This window comes from Melanostigma gelatinosum, assembly GCF_949748355.1.
Source record: "Melanostigma gelatinosum genome assembly, chromosome: 12".
Classification (NCBI taxonomy): Eukaryota; Metazoa; Chordata; class Actinopteri; order Perciformes; family Zoarcidae; genus Melanostigma; species Melanostigma gelatinosum.
Window position 1 is genome coordinate 1,112,702 of NC_136645.1, and position 17,173 is coordinate 1,129,874.

Sequence of the window (17,173 nt, forward strand, 5' to 3'; positions counted from 1 at the left end):
AGGGACACTTCAGGGACAGCTTTAGGGACACTTTAGGGACACCTTTAGGGACGTCTTTAAGGACACCTTTAAGGACACCTTTAGGGACACTTTAGGGACAGCTTTAGGGACACTTTAGGGACACCTTTAGGGACGTCTTTAAGGACACCTTTAGGGACACTTCAGGGACAGCTTTAGGGACACTTTAGGGACGTCTTTAAGGACACCTTTAAGGACACCTTTAGGGACACTTTAGGGACGTCTTTAAGGACACCTTTAGGGACACTTCAGGGACACCTTTAGGGACACTTTAGGGACACCTTCAGGGACACTTTAGGGACACCTTTAGGGACGCCTTTAAGGACACCTTTAGGGACACTTCAGGGACACCTTTAGGGACACTTCAGGGACACCTTCAGGGACACTTCAGGGACACTTTAGGGACGCCTTTAAGGACACTTTAGGGACACCTTTAGGGACGCCTTTAAGGACACCTTTAGGGACACTTCAGGGACACCTTTAGGGACACTTTAGGGACAGCTTTAGGGACACCTTTAGGGACAGCTTTAGGGACACTTTAGGGACGCCTTTAAGGACACCTTTAGGGACACCTTTAGGGACAGCTTTAGGGACAGCTTTAGGGACACCTTTAGGGACAGCTTTAGGGACGCCTTTAAGGACACCTTTAGGGACACCTTTAGGGACAGCTTTAGGGACACCTTTAGGGACAGCTTTAGGGACACCTTTAGAGACACTTTAAGGACACTTTAGGGACGCCTTTAAGGACACTTTAGGGACACCTTTAGAGACACTTTAAGGACACTTTAGGGACACCTTTAAGGACACCTTTAGGGACACCTTTAGAGACACTTTAAGGACACCTTTAGGGACACTTTAAGGACACTTTAGGACACTTCTGCTGGTTCTCACATGCCTCCAGCACGTTTTCATGAGCTGAGAGCTCAGAGATGAGAGTAAGTGTGAGGCCCGTCTCGCCGCTGGTTTATACGTTGACTGAACGCTCCTCGACTCTGAAGCGTTCAGTGTTTGAACGAGCTGCAGGCGAGAGGAGAGCCGATGAACGGATAGCGTGACCTCCTCAACAAACCAGGACGAGCCGACTACACTCAGTGTGACGTCCAGAGGCTGAACCGAGGAAGACGCTGCTGCTCCGTCAGCGCGATCGCTGCAGGACGTTTCTCTGAACATTAAAACGACGTCAGAATAGAAGGTAGAAGACATGAAGTGACAGTTTGATGGTTTAAATGACTTCACTGTGGATCTTTGAGATCTTTTGAGTTTCACAGGGAAAGACGGCGTGACCACTGGGTTTGGTGATTGTGAAATCTGAAGTTAGTTTTCCGATAGTTGGGAGGAAGTCACTTCTTCACCATCGGAGCTGCTCCGGTGGTGACCGAGGGAGGCGGATCCGTCACTCAAACGTTGGGACGCTATCGTCTCACCACAGGTTTGAGTGTGTGTAAAAATACAGATGTTAAAATGTGTGAACATGTTCAGTCAATGTAAACATTGTAACGTAATCATGAACTAGAAGGATGAAGCATTCATGTGATGGTTCTGACACATTTCTACAACACAGATGTGTTCTCACGTCTTTGAAGCTGCAGGATCGATGCCTCTGAGCGATAAGGACGCTCGTTACACATGAGCTGACGGGAGGTAGTGAAGATGACCCGACCCGGGTATCCAAACATGACACAGAAAACAAAAACGAAATGGACACTTTTATCATTATTGCAGACAAATGCAGTATTACGCTGCATTTAAACAGGAAAGTTGAGTCATTTTATGCATTTTTATTCCCCTGCCTGGAATTCTTTCACAGTTCCTAATACTTGTCCGACTGTCCCTCAGAAATATTCCCGTCTTTCACAAACAAATGCTGTGATTTGCCTCCCAAAGCAAGGTGCTCTGTTGCTGAGGACCACGGAACATATTCTACTCCCCTCCTCTCTCCCCTACTCTCTCCTCCTCTCCTCTCCCCTCTCCTCCTCTCCTCCCCCCTCCTCTCTCCTCTCCCCTCCCCTTTCCTCTCCCCTCCTCTCTCCTCTCCCCTCCTCTCTCCTCTCCCCTCTCCTCTCCTCTCTCCTCTCCCCTCCTCTCTCCTCTCCCCTCCTCTCTCCTTTCCTCTCCCCTCCTCTCTCCTCTCCCCTCTCCTCTCCTCTCTCCTCTCCCCTCCTCTCTCCTCTCCCCTCCTCTCTCCTCTCCTCTCTCCTCTCCCCTCCTCTCTCCTCCTCTCCTCTCTCCTCTCCCCTCCTCTCTCTCCTCCTCTCCTCTCCCCTCCTCTCTCCCCTCCTCTCCTCTCTCCTCTCCCCTCCTCTCCTCTCTCCTCTCTCCTCCTCTCCTCCCTCCTCTCTCCTCTCTCCTCTCTCCTCCTCTCCTCTCTCCTCTCCTCTCTCCTCTCTCCTCCTCTCCTCTCTCCTCTCTCCTCTGTCCTCCTCTCCTCTCTCCTCTCCTCCCTCCTCCCTCATCTCTCCTCCCTCCTCTCCTCTCTCCTCTCCTCTCTCCCCTCCTCTCCTCTCTCCTCTCTCCTCCTCTCCTCCTCTCCTCTCTCCTCTCTCCTCTCTCCTCTCCCCTCTCTCCTCCCTCCTTTCTCCTCTCCTCTCCAAATGTCTGCTGCTGGAAACTCTTAAACTGACAATGAAGACGTAGGCAGACATGTAATTCATGACAACAGCAGTTCCCATGACGACGCTGGTTCCCACACAGGTCATGAGTCTGCTGGATGCTGATGCTGATGTGACAGGAGGAGACTGGACTCACGTACTTTAACAACCCGGGTCTGCAGAGAATTCATCATCTCTGTACAACAAAAAACAGCTTTAAGAGAAGCAGCAACATAATAAAAAGAGTAAACAGGAAACTGTACAAGGCACATTTGAATTTCCACAGGCGTCATGTTTTGCACAGAGGCATATTCAGGTGACACGAGCGCCTCTGTGCTGGAACGGAGTGCAACATCCGGCTCTTTGGCAGCGATGCAAAGGCTCAGACACCGTGAAGGAGAAATAGGTGAAAAAGCTAAAATCCAGGCATTTTAGAGTTCCTTAAAGGTGTGTACACATCATCTCCACCTAAATTAAGGTTTCAAAGTTTCCTGAAGGAAGGTAAAAAAACGAGGTCCCCAAAATAGGCAAAAAGGATCCGACACAGATTCAAATATTTCAGAAGAGATGCTACGTCTGCTGGGTTTCCCACGGCTACACCTGAGAGTGGTCCTGGCTGTTCGTACTGCTTTGCAAATAGATCACCAGGAGGACCAGGAGGCCCACGCAGAGCAGCACGGCGGGCTCCTGGTGGATGTGCGGCAGCGGGTTCGGATGGATCACGTGTCCACCTGCCATCCCCTGAAACAGAGGAGAGAGAGAAGAGGCGTTACAGCTGTCATGAGGTAGATGGTTGCACCAAAGTCAAGGAAAAATCTGTTTCTTGAACAGAAAGGTTTGGGTGAAGACACAACTAGGAAAAAGGTAGAAGTCCGACCTCTGCAGTCCAGAGGATGAACACGGTTATCAGACAGTTGGAGCAACGGATGTTGCGTAAAGAGCGGGAGACGAGGTCAGAGGTCGAATAACGGCGAACATTTCAACCAGGAGGCCGACGGTCGTGTCCCGCGTGAGACCAAGCCAACGTTCAACTGTTCCTATGATATCGTACCAAACGTTACTCCTCGTTTCCTCTCATAACGTGCATATAGTCCTTTCAAAATAAATGTCTTCACAGAAAACAACTTAGGTTTCGAAAAAGATCGTCGTTTGGGAGGAAACAACTGCAGAAGTGGTGTTACTGAAGCACCACATGACAAATAAATCAACTTTGACTTCTGGTTTCACTCGCGGCGTGAACAGTGGTCTTGTGGGTGAAAGGTCGACTTCTGTTACGTAGCTGACGTCGATATTTCAAGTAATTATTGTACTTATTTTAACGCAAACTCTGATCTTTTCCTAAACCGAACCGAGTTTTGTTTCCGAAAGCTAATCAAGTAAACCTTAAAAACCAGGTCAACTTTTTAAAAGTGGAAACTGAGACTGTAAGAAATTTGAGGATAGAACTGTGTGTTTAGTAGCTATAATAAAAGTGTTCAATGATTCATATTTAAGAATTCATAATTAGTCATAATCATAAGGGTTTTGGAAATGCATAATTAAGATAAGCATGAAGTGTTGTAGGATTAGCAGCTAGAAGTAGAATTTGAGACATGAAGCTTTTGCCAAAGTTGCAGAAGTTTAACGTTGATACTGAAGGATTATCATAGAGGGATTAAACAATAACTGACGGTCATTGAATGTGTTGGTGAACTCAGGGACAGAAAGGCAGACAGACAGAATACACTGCTGGAGTTAGCCAATAGGAATCGGGATAGACGGAAGAGGAGGAGTTTGGAGCGGATGTGGGTGGTTTCATTTCAAGTCTTTTTCTCTCTCGCGTGATGCTCTCAGAGGACGGACGGGTTTTATATCTGAGGAGCTGAGTTGAGTTTTTTGCAAACGGGGTTTTATTGATTTAATAGTTCATGAAATAGTGTACTTCACTGTAAAGACTGTACTTGCATCAGTGGATTAAATTCCTTTTAATTGTGAACCAGTTTTGGTAGATTTCTTGTTGCAGCGTGTCGACTGTGAACAGCAGCCTCCTCGCTGTGGAACAGACTCAGACTTCCACAGACACGGTCCCTGATATGTAGAGCGTCAGTCTGAAGCCAGCGATCAACAGACGTAGTTTACAGTGACGACGTTTGAAACATCGGATCCTTGATTCCAGACACAGAAGGACTGAAGACATCTTCTTGTGTGCAACTGAATCAACGGTTGCAGGCTGCTAGCTACATATGCTAACGCTAGCTCGATAGATAGCATCCTGTTGATGATCCGTGCAGAAGATGTAGAAGATAAAGAAACAGCCTTGTTGCCACATTGCTGCTACATTACTTCTGTAAGACTACGAGTATCACGATTATGATATTAAAGACAAATGTTCGAGCAGACGCTGGAAAGAGCGGGAACAGCATGTTCAGTTCATTCTGGCCCAACTGGCTCATCTGCATCGGCTCTTGCTCTCATTTCACACAATGTTGGTGTGTGTTGTGATATACATCAGATGTTCAGGTAAACACTCTGGAATCCCTTGATGATATGAAATCAAAGAGACACGCACACATTCTGTATGTTTACATCCACAGGAAGCAGGTAAGTACAGATCTCCACATCCTGCCACAGCTCCGGTTACTCTCTCTCCGGCTCCAGGTGTCATTCTACGTCAGTCAGGGTATGAATGCATATCTGCATGTTTGAATATGTCTGAAGGATCCCAACACTAGTTTCATATATATTCTTCCAGTGTTAGAGAATCAACATACTTAATACATATTTAACTTGCATATATATATACATATATATATATATATATATATATACATATATATATATATATATATGTATATATATATATATATATGTATATATATATATATATATATACATATATATATATATATATATACTAGGGCTGGGCGATAAATCGATTTAATCGATTAATTCGAATGTGTGCTTTAAGGCGATGTGTTTTATTGAAAATCGAGAAAATCGCCCCCACCCCTTTTTCCCGTAGTAGAGTGCGCGCGCATTGTTTACAAACTAAAACAATGGCGGCCAGCAGCTTCACTGCTGCCGCCGCCACCTCACAAAAACAACCCAGCATTTTGGAGACATTCACCAACTGTACTCCGCATGAGAAGAAGAGTGCCCGGTGGAAAGCCATCACGGATGCAGTCGCGATGTATATCGCAAAAGATATGGTGCCCATATACACCGTGGAAAAGCCGGGGTTTATTCACCGTCTCAAAGCTTTGGACCCCAGGTACGTGCTACCAAGCCGTAAACATTTTTCTGACGTTGCCTTGCCTCGGCTGTACAATAGTACACGCCAAAGGATCTCTGCGGAGCTGGAGGGGATGTCATTCTACTCCGCAACAACTGACCTGTGGTCCAGCAGGTTGACCCAGACACCGATCCACTTGACTGGTGGAAGCGTCACCAACTTAACTTTCCAAGGCTAAGTACTTTAGCAAAGAAATACCTCTCTGTGCCAGCTACAAGTGCCCCCTCTGAGAGGCTTTTCAGTGTGTGGGGGGGGCATTGTTACATGCCACCGTGCATGCCTGAAGCCAGAGGTAGTAGACAGGCTTGTCTTCCTGGCAAAAAATATTTAGAAAAAACATGCACTACTGTTTAATACTGTTGGTTATGTTGTGAATGCACTTGATTTTGTTTACATGCACTTATTTACTGTGCAAAATATGTTATGTTGATGTTAGATCAGATGTTGCACTTTTGAAAATGTGAATGTTAAAGGGTCATATACATTTTATTTCATGCTGTGTTTGTATCAGTGTATTCAGTTAGAAAAGCTTACTGTAAAAAGTTACATTTGCACAGTTGTTTACAATGGAAGGCTACTATTTAATGCCATTTAATGTTATGTTTAATTTAATTTTATATTTAAATGATTCAGGCAAACAAAAGAGTGACCAAATACTTTTTGTATACTACAGGCACCTTTCTACAATGTTCAGGTTTTGTTTGCACTTTATTTTTATCAACCTACTTGGGAAAATCATCACAAAATAAAAGAAAAAATTGTTTTCAACAGCTTCTGTCATCTGCAAAAAATTTTGGGGGAAAAAAATCGATTTAAATCGTGAATCGGATTTTTTGTAAAAAAATCGGAGATTTTTTTTTTAGGCCATATCGCCCAGCCCTAATATATACATATATATATATATATATATACGTATATATATATATATATATATGTATATATGTATATATATATATATATAAACATACATATAAAAGACCCCATCGCTCCATGGGTCGACAAAGGGCAACATGAGTGAAATACTGTTTAACACTTTGTGGAGATAAATACCTCAGTGGTTGTTGATCAATGGTGTTGGACGACATAGATTAACGTAAAGACGGCAGCTGGTAATTATGTCGAGTTTTAACAGAGGATTGAAGGTATTTTTCTCATTGACGGTGACTCTACGCTTTGTAATGCTGTGACTGTAAAACCTCACCTCAGGGAGTCTGCGACTTGGCGTAAGTCGGTTTTGTTGGTATGGAAGTTATCCCGCTGCAACGGTCACAATGGAAACGCTACACGTAAACGTCCGTTCTACTCCGAATCTATTTCTACGTTGACCCCACTTGGCGGCAGCTTCTCCACAAAAGCACTCATCAGAAACTCCCGTCAGTCAAGAGCCGGCCCAGTAAGAAGCACATTTCTCAAACTAATTGGGCGAGAGACCAAATTTAGAACCGGCTGTGACCACAGTGTGAACCCTCATGTCCTTCCTAGCCCAAGACAAATTTCCCTGCGGGACAATGAAGTACATCTTACCTCATCTTATCTCCTCTTATCTTAGTCAGATGTAAACTCTAGGAGCTGTGTGAATAAAAAGCAGAGATCCTCAGCTACTACCGAGGAAACCGTAGACTACTGAAGCGTTTACAAGAATAACAAACGGCATTTACAAGAGGAGGCATCCGGCTTCTTCCACTGGATGACAGACGTCCTGTTTTGGCATGAAGCCTTTTCAAAGACCACGCAGACATGGAACGGCACAGAACAAGCCTTCTGCCTCGGGGCGAAGCTGCACTCTGAAAACATCTCAACGGACAAGAGAGCAAGAGAGGAACATCAAAGCGGTGTGGTTTGATTCGAAAAGCGAGCCAAGAACCACAGAAACCCCTCATGCCGGAGCAGGAAACAGGTGGAGGCGAGGAGGTTAATGTGATGGATCACTCTGCTTCTGACTCACGTCAGAGATGACCAAAGAGCTGCCAGCGTACTGAACCGGCTCAGCAGGTCCACAGAGAAGTCCACAGCAAGAAGCAGAGAGAAGCTCTTTTCTGCTCAAACTCAACTACGAAAAAGTACTAAAAATGAATGTAGTAACAGCTGCAGAGAGAACAACTCAATCAGATCTCAGTGTATTGTGAGCGTGAGTCCATATGTTTAACATCATCAATATCCCCACGCACTAGCTAGTAACTACAAGGACATATTTGCTGGGATCACTTTTATGAACATGTGTTTTTGGCTCCACCAATCATCCATCCCATCATCTCAGCAACTACTGGATGGACTGAGATTTTACCTGTGGTTCTCATTCATGGTCCTCAGAGGATACATTGTAATAACTTTGACCCTTCTTCTTTTCACCTCGCGCTATCATCAGGTCAACTTTTTAATTTAACCAATATTTGGATTTACGACCAGAAAGATGCAAAGACGTTCCCATCAGCCTCAGCTGTACGTTCTGTTCAGTGCTCATTCAAACACGTTAGCATGCTAACACGCTCAGCCTGCTGATAGAGATGCACAGGTTCCGATTTCCTTTCTCTCCAACAACTATAATTGACAGCAAACTCAATTGTACAACTCAATTGTATGTTCATAATAACTGTTCGTTGTTGCAGCTGTTCTGTTCCTCTGCTGCCTTTGGTACAAATTGCGAGTGTTATGTCTTCTTCACGCATGCTGAAGAACTTCCACACCGACCACACGACCTCTCGTCTCGTTTTATTATTGGTTGGAGGTTTAAATGAATTGACTGCAGAATTCTTCTGAAGAAACTAAATGGCTCAAATCTCCACAAACACGTCTGGAGAAACACGTCATTGTGCCGTAGCGTGTGGAACTTGTTCTTCTTGCTTTGTGGGAGATTTCTTAGGAGACAACGGTGGAAGATGCAGCTGATAGAGCAGCAGAGAGGAATCTCTCCTCATGAATGATTCTTTGGGGGTTTCACCTCCACAGCCTGACATTATCGAACATCAAGACGCTTGTGGGTGCAGAAGCTGAAGCTCACGTCATCAGTTCAACCCTCCTCCTCCTTTGGCACCACACAACCTCAAAGCTTCTCCTTTGTGTTGAGTAGAAAGGCATATGAACAGGTCGACTCATAGTTCCCAGGTTACAGTCTTTGTGTTCATTAAACAGACAATTATACTTTTCTAAAAACGTTATGATTATTATTGTTATTCTTATTTCGCTTGCAGCAGCGTTTATCAAATGGCACATTAGAGACGTGTCTCTTGGAGGAAGAGACATGAAGCCGTGTGGTTTTGAAGTTGGCAGAGTTCCTGAGCTCTTTCCTCGCCTCACAAACCTCCGGACGGCTGCAGAGTGACGGACCGCGACTCACTGAGAGCTGGTTGACATGTTCCATTTCTGGATCTTTTGACGACGATATAAAGAGCAAAGAGCATTAAACAGTTGTATATGGTTGCAAACTTACAGATGTTCTGAGCCCAAATGCAAAATGCAACCTCTCTTTGTAAACTCTGTTTTTAAAAGTAAAGTAAAAGTTATTATTATTTTTATTATTAATATTATTAGCTTAGCTCAGGATGAAGACCGCTTCAAGAGGAAACGGCTGCCTGCTTGAAACAAGTTGAAATAACATGTTGCATCTCACTTAATGCAAACACTGACTAACTACGTATGAACAGCTTGTACACGCTGTTGGTCTGTTGTTGGTCTGTTGGTCTGTTGTTGGTCTGTTGTTGGTCTGTTGGTATGTTGGTCTGTTGTTGGTCTGTTATTGGTTATCCTTCCTCCTCAACTGCAGACTGAGAGACAAAACCAGTTTCACCAAACACTCTGGATTCTCAACCTTATACCTCAGGGTTACAGAAAAGGAAACACACACACACACACACGCACACGCACACACGCACACACACACACTGTCAACTCTCTTAATCGTTTCCTCATTTGAACTCTTACCTCATACAACGCTCTCATCATCTGAGAGTAGAGAACCTGCTGCCACAAATGGTTTTTCGTGCTGTCACTGCAACTCTGCAGGCTTCTAACAAGTAGTTCAACTGGCACGCACACGCACGTGCACGCACGCACGCACACACAGTCATCATCATGCACACACTAGTGCTACTGTGATGAAATACGTGACCACTGATGCACATGCAAAAAAAAGAAAAGAAAGAGCAACGGAGCAAAACATCTACAACTGAAGAGAAAAGCCCAAGCGGGCAGTGAGCCGGACAATCCAGCAGTCACATCGAAGTCCGTGAGTCAATGAAGCAGCCGCGCAGACAATCAAACCAGATGCTACGCCGTCCAACCCAGTCGCCTGAACAACAGACGTTAGCGTTGTATGTTTCTGCAAACCACAGGAGACGTCGAACGTCAACAAAACAGGCTTCATATCAGCTCAATGACACGTTAACGTTGTGAAACGATGGTTACGTTTCGGCAACAAAACTACTTCGTTAACATTAGAAAACATAGATATATTTCTAAGAAACATCTAACTTCTGTAAACATATATCAACCAACCCAACGTCTTATGTGTCGTTACATGAGACGTCTGAGCGCAACATTGACTTCTGGCTTCACACGGGACGTGAACAGCGTCTCCGGGGTGAAAGGCCTGTGTTTACGTGACACAGCCCACCTGCTAGTTATTGCATCAGTGAACGTTCACTCCGTGGACTACGTGCTCAGTTGTACGTTGTTGTCACTACGTCACTCTGACCAAATGCAAAAACCATCTTGAGGACTTTTCAAATGAATCTGTGACGTTCGCGTTACGACGTGAAAACAAGACGAGCCGGCGAGAGGGTCGCTGCGACCATCTCAGGTTTTAAGTGTCTGCAAGTGAACTTGTTTCGAAATGAATGGAAAACAACGGCTTCCCGGCAGGAAGGAAGTCCAGAACTTATAGAATTCTAAACGGACGTCAGTATTGTCAAATATATGCGATTGGTAGAAAACAGTCTTCAACGAAATCAGACGAATGATGATGTCATTCACATGACTCTATGCATACTTTACATATGTTTCCCTTCTGCCTTTGGACAGATCTCATTCGTGCTCTTCTTCTTCTTCTTCTTCTTCTTCTTCTTCTTGTCTCTTTCTTTTCACAGTGGAAACATCGAGTCAGCCAGCGGACTCGTGTCATTACGTTTTTTTTTTTGGTCACCACAACTTACTATGCTGCTGCCCAAAAATAGCTCTCTAAACAAGGCTTCACACACACACACACACACACTCACACACACACACACACACACGCACACACACGCACACACACACACACACACACACACACACACACACACACACACACACACACACACACACACACACACACACACACACACACACACACACACACACACTCACACACACACACACCCTCCCTGAACAGTTTAACTCTGCTGGTGCATGAATAAGAACACTATCTGTGGAACATCTGTTTGAACATTATTCTTTACATTTGTGATCCTGCGACGGCCGAAACAATCCACCAACTTTTCTATCGGAGTTATTTGATTGCTAACAAAGGTTTGTCCTCATTTCGTCTCAGCGTTCAGTTTTCTGCTGCGGACACATTTTGAATGTCTGTGCTCTCGTTTTTTCGCTGCTCTATAGATCCAGACTAGAAGTAGAGAGAACTCAAACATGTTAAAATAAAGGTAAGTTGATATTCTTTAATCAAATACTTTAATAAAAATGGACTTTTGTTTCCAACCTTAACTTACTACCTCCTGAGAGCAGACGGCTGTTTACATGTGACATGTAGAACAAAGTGTTCGTGATGAAACATCACTATTTTCAGCTTTGGTTGATTCGGTTACTGTTTCCTGACGGAAGCGTTCGTCAGCTTGACTTCAGTTTAGCTGAACAACATTCCTCCAAAGTCCAAATTCATGCAACATCCTGTTCTTCTTCCTCGTGTGCACATCACGAACCTGCTTCATGACATTGTGACTCAGCGTTTAATCTCTTCTGTGCATCTGAAGCGTCTATTGATCACATGCTGTGAGGGATACGAACTCATCACACAGATCAGAACATATCAGGAAACATGCTGAAGCTGAAGCTACGACAAGCAGACGAGAGAACAGACGGTGAAAACACGAGCAAAACAACAATGTTCCTCACGGCTGTTCCTGTCCTCAGGACCAAAGGCTTCACCTCCGACTGACAGCCGGCAGAGTGTGTCAGTGTGTGTGTGTGTGTGTGTGTGTGTGTGTGTGTGTGTGTGTGCGTGCGTGCGTGTGTGTGTGTGTGTGTGTGTCAGTGTGTGTGTGTGTCAGTGTGTGTGTGCTTTGGCAGGATAATTAGACCTTGTGCTTTGCTCCCTCACAGTTCTTTAACCACAGGGCTGAGCCATAATGAATCCACACTGTCACGGACACGAGACTGTCAACACACACACACACACACACACACACACACACACACACACACACACACACACACACACACACACACACACACACACACACACACTGTGTAAATGTTTAACTGAGAGAGAGAGGCTGGAGTAAATTAGGACAAAGAAGAGAGAGAGAGAGAGAGGACTGCTGAGAAACACATGACTTATAATAATGGTGATCACTCACAGCTGTAGTTTATCACCTCGGTGTGATTTGAATGTAAAAGCATTTTTTTAAGAAGTGCTTTATATCATTTTATGGGTAATAAAATGAGACACCTGTGTGTTTGCCTCTCGGCTGATGTGTTTTATTCAACAATAATATAATTAATTCATAATTATTCATGCGTTTCATTTGTGTCTCTGTCCAGCTGGACTTATTTGATGACGTCCCTCCGAATCAGACATGTTTTCTTGAAACAATCGGCAAAACTACACAATTTATTGTAACACAGGCTGAAGAGAACAAGCTTAAAATTGTGATATTTCCTCAAAAACTTTTTAACTTACATGTCTCATTTTAAATTTAGCCCCAAAACAAACCGTTTACTTCAACCAGATTGTGTAGAAATCATTAAATCTTGAGCTCAGATTCTGTGAACCTTCAGGCTGCTGAACACACCTTTTACACGTGTGGACACTTGAATAATACCTTGGTTATTGAGACATAGATATCGATTCCATTGTTTTTAAAACAAATCTTTGAAAAGAGTTATGGTATTATAACTGTGCTCAACTGCACATAATACATTTTCTCTTCTTCTTGCCATGATTGTGATGTTTCCAGAGAGGTGAAGGACTTTTATATTTCAGAAAACTTTGGCCGAACTGGTCACAACTGGTGGAGATCGCCTGGTTTTAAGCGGCTATGAGTCCAAAAGGTTTGTGGGATTCATGCTTCATGTTCAGGAGGCAGACAGTCATGAGTCGCGATGAATCACTCATCCTGCTGAGCCTGTTTGATGAGACGGTGGAGTTTACGTCATTTCTGTGAACCTCTTGAACTCTCTTGAACTCTCTTGATTGTTGATAAAAATCCTGAAGTAGAAACACCGTGAGCCATGAACTACACACATAATGTTTGTCAATTTAAAAGATCATTTTTGCACGTGAAGAAAGTCGCATTTTGTAAGTAAAACGGTTGAAGTAGAAGTCTGTGAAAGTAGGTGATTAGAAAGACGATGTACGATGTGTTTGGTACCAGGATGTTCAAATCACGTTACATTTGGCACAGAGCTGAGGTAGCTAGCGAGCTAGCGAGACAAGCTAACGGTGGTGTTGATGTTGCACATTGTGCGAGACGAGATGTGGTTCACCGATCGGTTTCACATCAAACTAAATGTCACTACGACAAACACTTTGCTGACTTGCAAAATTATCTTTGAAATCGGCAAAAATCAAGTGTTTCATTTGGAATAATTTAACCGGGTTTAAAAAGATACTTTTGTCTCTCACTGTTGACTACCGTACCTAAGGGGCGGGACTTCACTTCTCTATTGGAATTAAGATCATAAAACGACTCTACTTCTCTCTTGATTTATTACCTCAGTAAACATTGTAAACATGAGTTTATGTCTCAATCTCTAGTTTCAAGTCTTCTTCAATACAGCATGATGTTCATTTAGTACATTATGGTCCATTTAGAGTCACACAGACCATAAAGCAGGGGATGCTTTAGGGCGGGGCTACTGTGATTGACAGGTCTCTACCAGAGACATATACGCTGTCTCTACGTCACTCCTCCTCAGTCCATATATGGTCACTTCCTGTTCACTGGTTGTAAAAAACCAAGATGGCGACGGCCAAATCGCCGAACTCGGGGCTTCAAACATCAGTCCAAAAACAGATGAGTGACTACGTCCACTTCTTATATGCGGTCTGTGGTGAAAACACACTTGTTCACATCAACACCCGGCACGAGAACAAGGAACCAGCCTCCACGTTCCTCTTTTCTCCGCCTCCTCATTGTTCTGCAGCATCAACAATCACACGTGCCGGCGCTTTCTGGACAATATCCTCAAACCCAAGTTCACAGAAGGCCACTGAGAAACACACGCAAAACAAGTCTTTTCTGACGAGTGTGACTGAGCGTTCATCTCGTCCTCACATATTTCCCTCGCGTGACTCTTACACATACTTTATTCCAACTTCGTGGGATTCACTGACTGACACTCAAAACTCCAGATTTTTCCCAGACTTCTGTGCCTTCCCTTCAAGGTGCATGTTAACAGTATATCTGATCATCCAGGGAGGCAGGTAGATGCAGCGATTGATCATGAACCAGCACCCTGACGGATGGATGATGCGTTCGCACCGTTAATGACGGCTTTGAGAGGAAACGTGATCACAGCTGGAACCACAAAGAGCACTCAGATAAGATCCCTTCAGGGGTTCCATGGCTTGCTGGTAACTGTTTCCCTGTCTGATGCTCATTAGCAGACAGAACGCTAAACTTTGACGAATCAGAGAGTTTGTAGCTGCATCGCTGTTAAGCTCTTGACACTGAGGGATCAGATTTAAGTCCTTCACTGCGATACAACCGACCTGTCATGTCTGTAAATCCACGTCTCTGATTTTGTTCCCCCCTCTTCTTCTTCCTCCTCACCGGCTTCCTAAAGCTCCAGTCCGCTCTTTGATAGAGTAAATAAAACTGAGGTGATGCAACACGCAGACATGTTGCCAAAGGAAACAGGAGCAAACTTTACAACACTGACTGACGGTTGAACTGCATCGTGATATGCAATAATGTGATTATCTCTTCAATAGTCACCCGACATTCTCAAGCTAAATCATGTCGTGTTGATGAAGAACGATCTCTACGCTGCAGCGACTGATTCTCAGCTCCACTCTTATAAATGTGAGTCAGTGAGCTCCTCTGAGTCTCACCACATCGTCCCCCCAAACCGGTCGGTCCTCGGCCCCTTCACTCTGCTGAGGGGTCATATGGCTGTTTTTCGTGTTGTTGTTTTTTTTATTTTATTTAGTGGCGACTGTGGTGTCTGGATTTTCTTCAGGCCGACTGTTTGGTTGTGTTCTGATGAAAAAAGTTATTTTCTGTCTTCTCGCCCCGAGTGCAGTGGAAATAACCAGCTGGTCACAGGCTCCTTCAGATCACCACCGGCAATAATTCCGTCCAGTCCGTTGTTAAATTTGTGATTTGTTTTGAATTCTGCAGGAATGTGAGAAACAGACCAATACCTTGTGGCAAACAATGAAATTAGTGTATCATGTTGGATAGAGACAGAAAACGACTGAATACAAATTGTATTTACATATTCAGACAAATCTAGATGCAAATTATCCTCATACAACGTATATCTTACGAAAGTTACTCCACATGTCTCGTGCGTTTTCCTACTAAATTCGAGCAACATGTGTCAATTTAACTAAACAGTCTTTTCAAAATAAACTTCCGTCTTCACAGGAAACTACTTAGTTAGGTTTAGACAACTAAACTACTTAGTTAGGTTTAGACAACTTAACAACTTAGTTAGGTTGAGACAACTAAACTACTTAGTTAGGTTGAGATAACTAAACTACTTAGTTAGGTTTAGACAACTTAACTACTTAGTTAGGTTTAGACAACTTAACTACTTAGTTAGGTTTAGACAACTTAACTACGTAGTTAGGTTGAGACAACTAAACTACTTAGTTAGGTTGAGATAACTAAACTACTTAGTTAGGTTTAGACAACTTAACTACTTAGTTAGGTTGAGATAACTAAACTACTTAGTTAGGTTTAGACAACTTAACAACTTAGTTAGGTTTAGACAACTAAACTACTTAGTTAGGTTGAGATAACTAAACTACTTAGTTAGGTTGAGATAACTAAACTACTTAGTTAGGTTTAGACAACTTAACTACTTAGTTAGGTTTAGACAACTTAACTACTTAGTTAGGTTTAGACAACTTAACTACGTAGTTAGGTTGAGACAACTAAACTACTTAGTTAGGTTGAGATAACTAAACTACTTAGTTAGGTTTAGACAACTTAACTACTTAGTTAGGTTGAGACAACTTAACAACTTAGTTAGGTTTAGACAACTTAACTACTTAGTTAGGTTGAGGAAAATATCATCGTCTTGGTTAAAATAAAGTATGTGGCGTTACTTTAGTACGCATGTTATTTGACAAATAAATCAACGTTGACTTCTTGTTTCACACGGGCAACGAACAGCTGTTAACTGGGTAAAAGATCGCTGTTTGTTGGACTCGTCCATGTGAGGTTTCTGCAGTCTTTAAACTTCCTCGTTGAAGATTACGTGGAGAACATACCAAATATTTCCGTGGGATATCCACAGATTGCGGCGCATTATTTTTCCGTATTTATAGCTACGAACGCTGGATGAGGCCAGGCTGCTAGATCCTCTGGAAAATAAAGAAGAAGAAAAAAGCCTCAACAACAACAACAAAAAGATGTTGTATTTGATTAACGTCATTTACAACTGTTAGCTAACCACACTCTCCTTCTGTCAGCCAATCAGCAGCTCTGCTGCAGCTGCTGAGCGTTCAGCACTTTGCTCAACTGCTCCATAAATGTGGTGGCTGGTGGTTTCTCTCCACACACACACACACACACACACACACACACACACACACACACTAACCCTGAGCAGAAGTCTGTTGTAGTCGTCCCCGAAACGTCGGAGCTCTCGTCCGATTGCCTCCATCTGCATCTCCTCTGCTGCGTTTCGTTGAATCGTGCTAGAGGAGCTGGAAGTTCGTCCTAAAACAGAGAGAAGAAAAAAGACATTTACACTTTGCTAATATGATCAAACAAGCTCTTTCTATGGATTATCTGTATTGTAATTATATTATGTTCATCTGTTCTGTCCATCCAGGGAGAGCAATCCCTCCTTCTTTAAGCAAAGCTCTAACAAGAGGATGTAACAATATGAAATGACTGGCATTATAATG

At 43.5% G+C, this 17,173-nt stretch overlaps 1 protein-coding gene across 1 annotated transcript in view; it reads right to left on the minus strand.

The window, feature by feature from the left end:
• Positions 1–2,607: 2,607 nt before the first annotated feature.
• Positions 2,608–17,173, minus strand: part of bcl2l11 (BCL2 like 11) — a 21,002-nt gene continuing 6,436 nt past the window's right edge. Inside the window, exons 3-4 of the mRNA XM_079280704.1 lie at positions 16,864–16,982; positions 2,608–3,347 (exon numbers count right to left, since the gene is read on the minus strand). Coding sequence (XP_079136830.1) covers positions 3,201–3,347; positions 16,864–16,982 — 266 coding nt within the window. The 3' untranslated portion in view covers positions 2,608–3,200. The remainder of the gene's footprint in view (positions 3,348–16,863; positions 16,983–17,173) is intronic.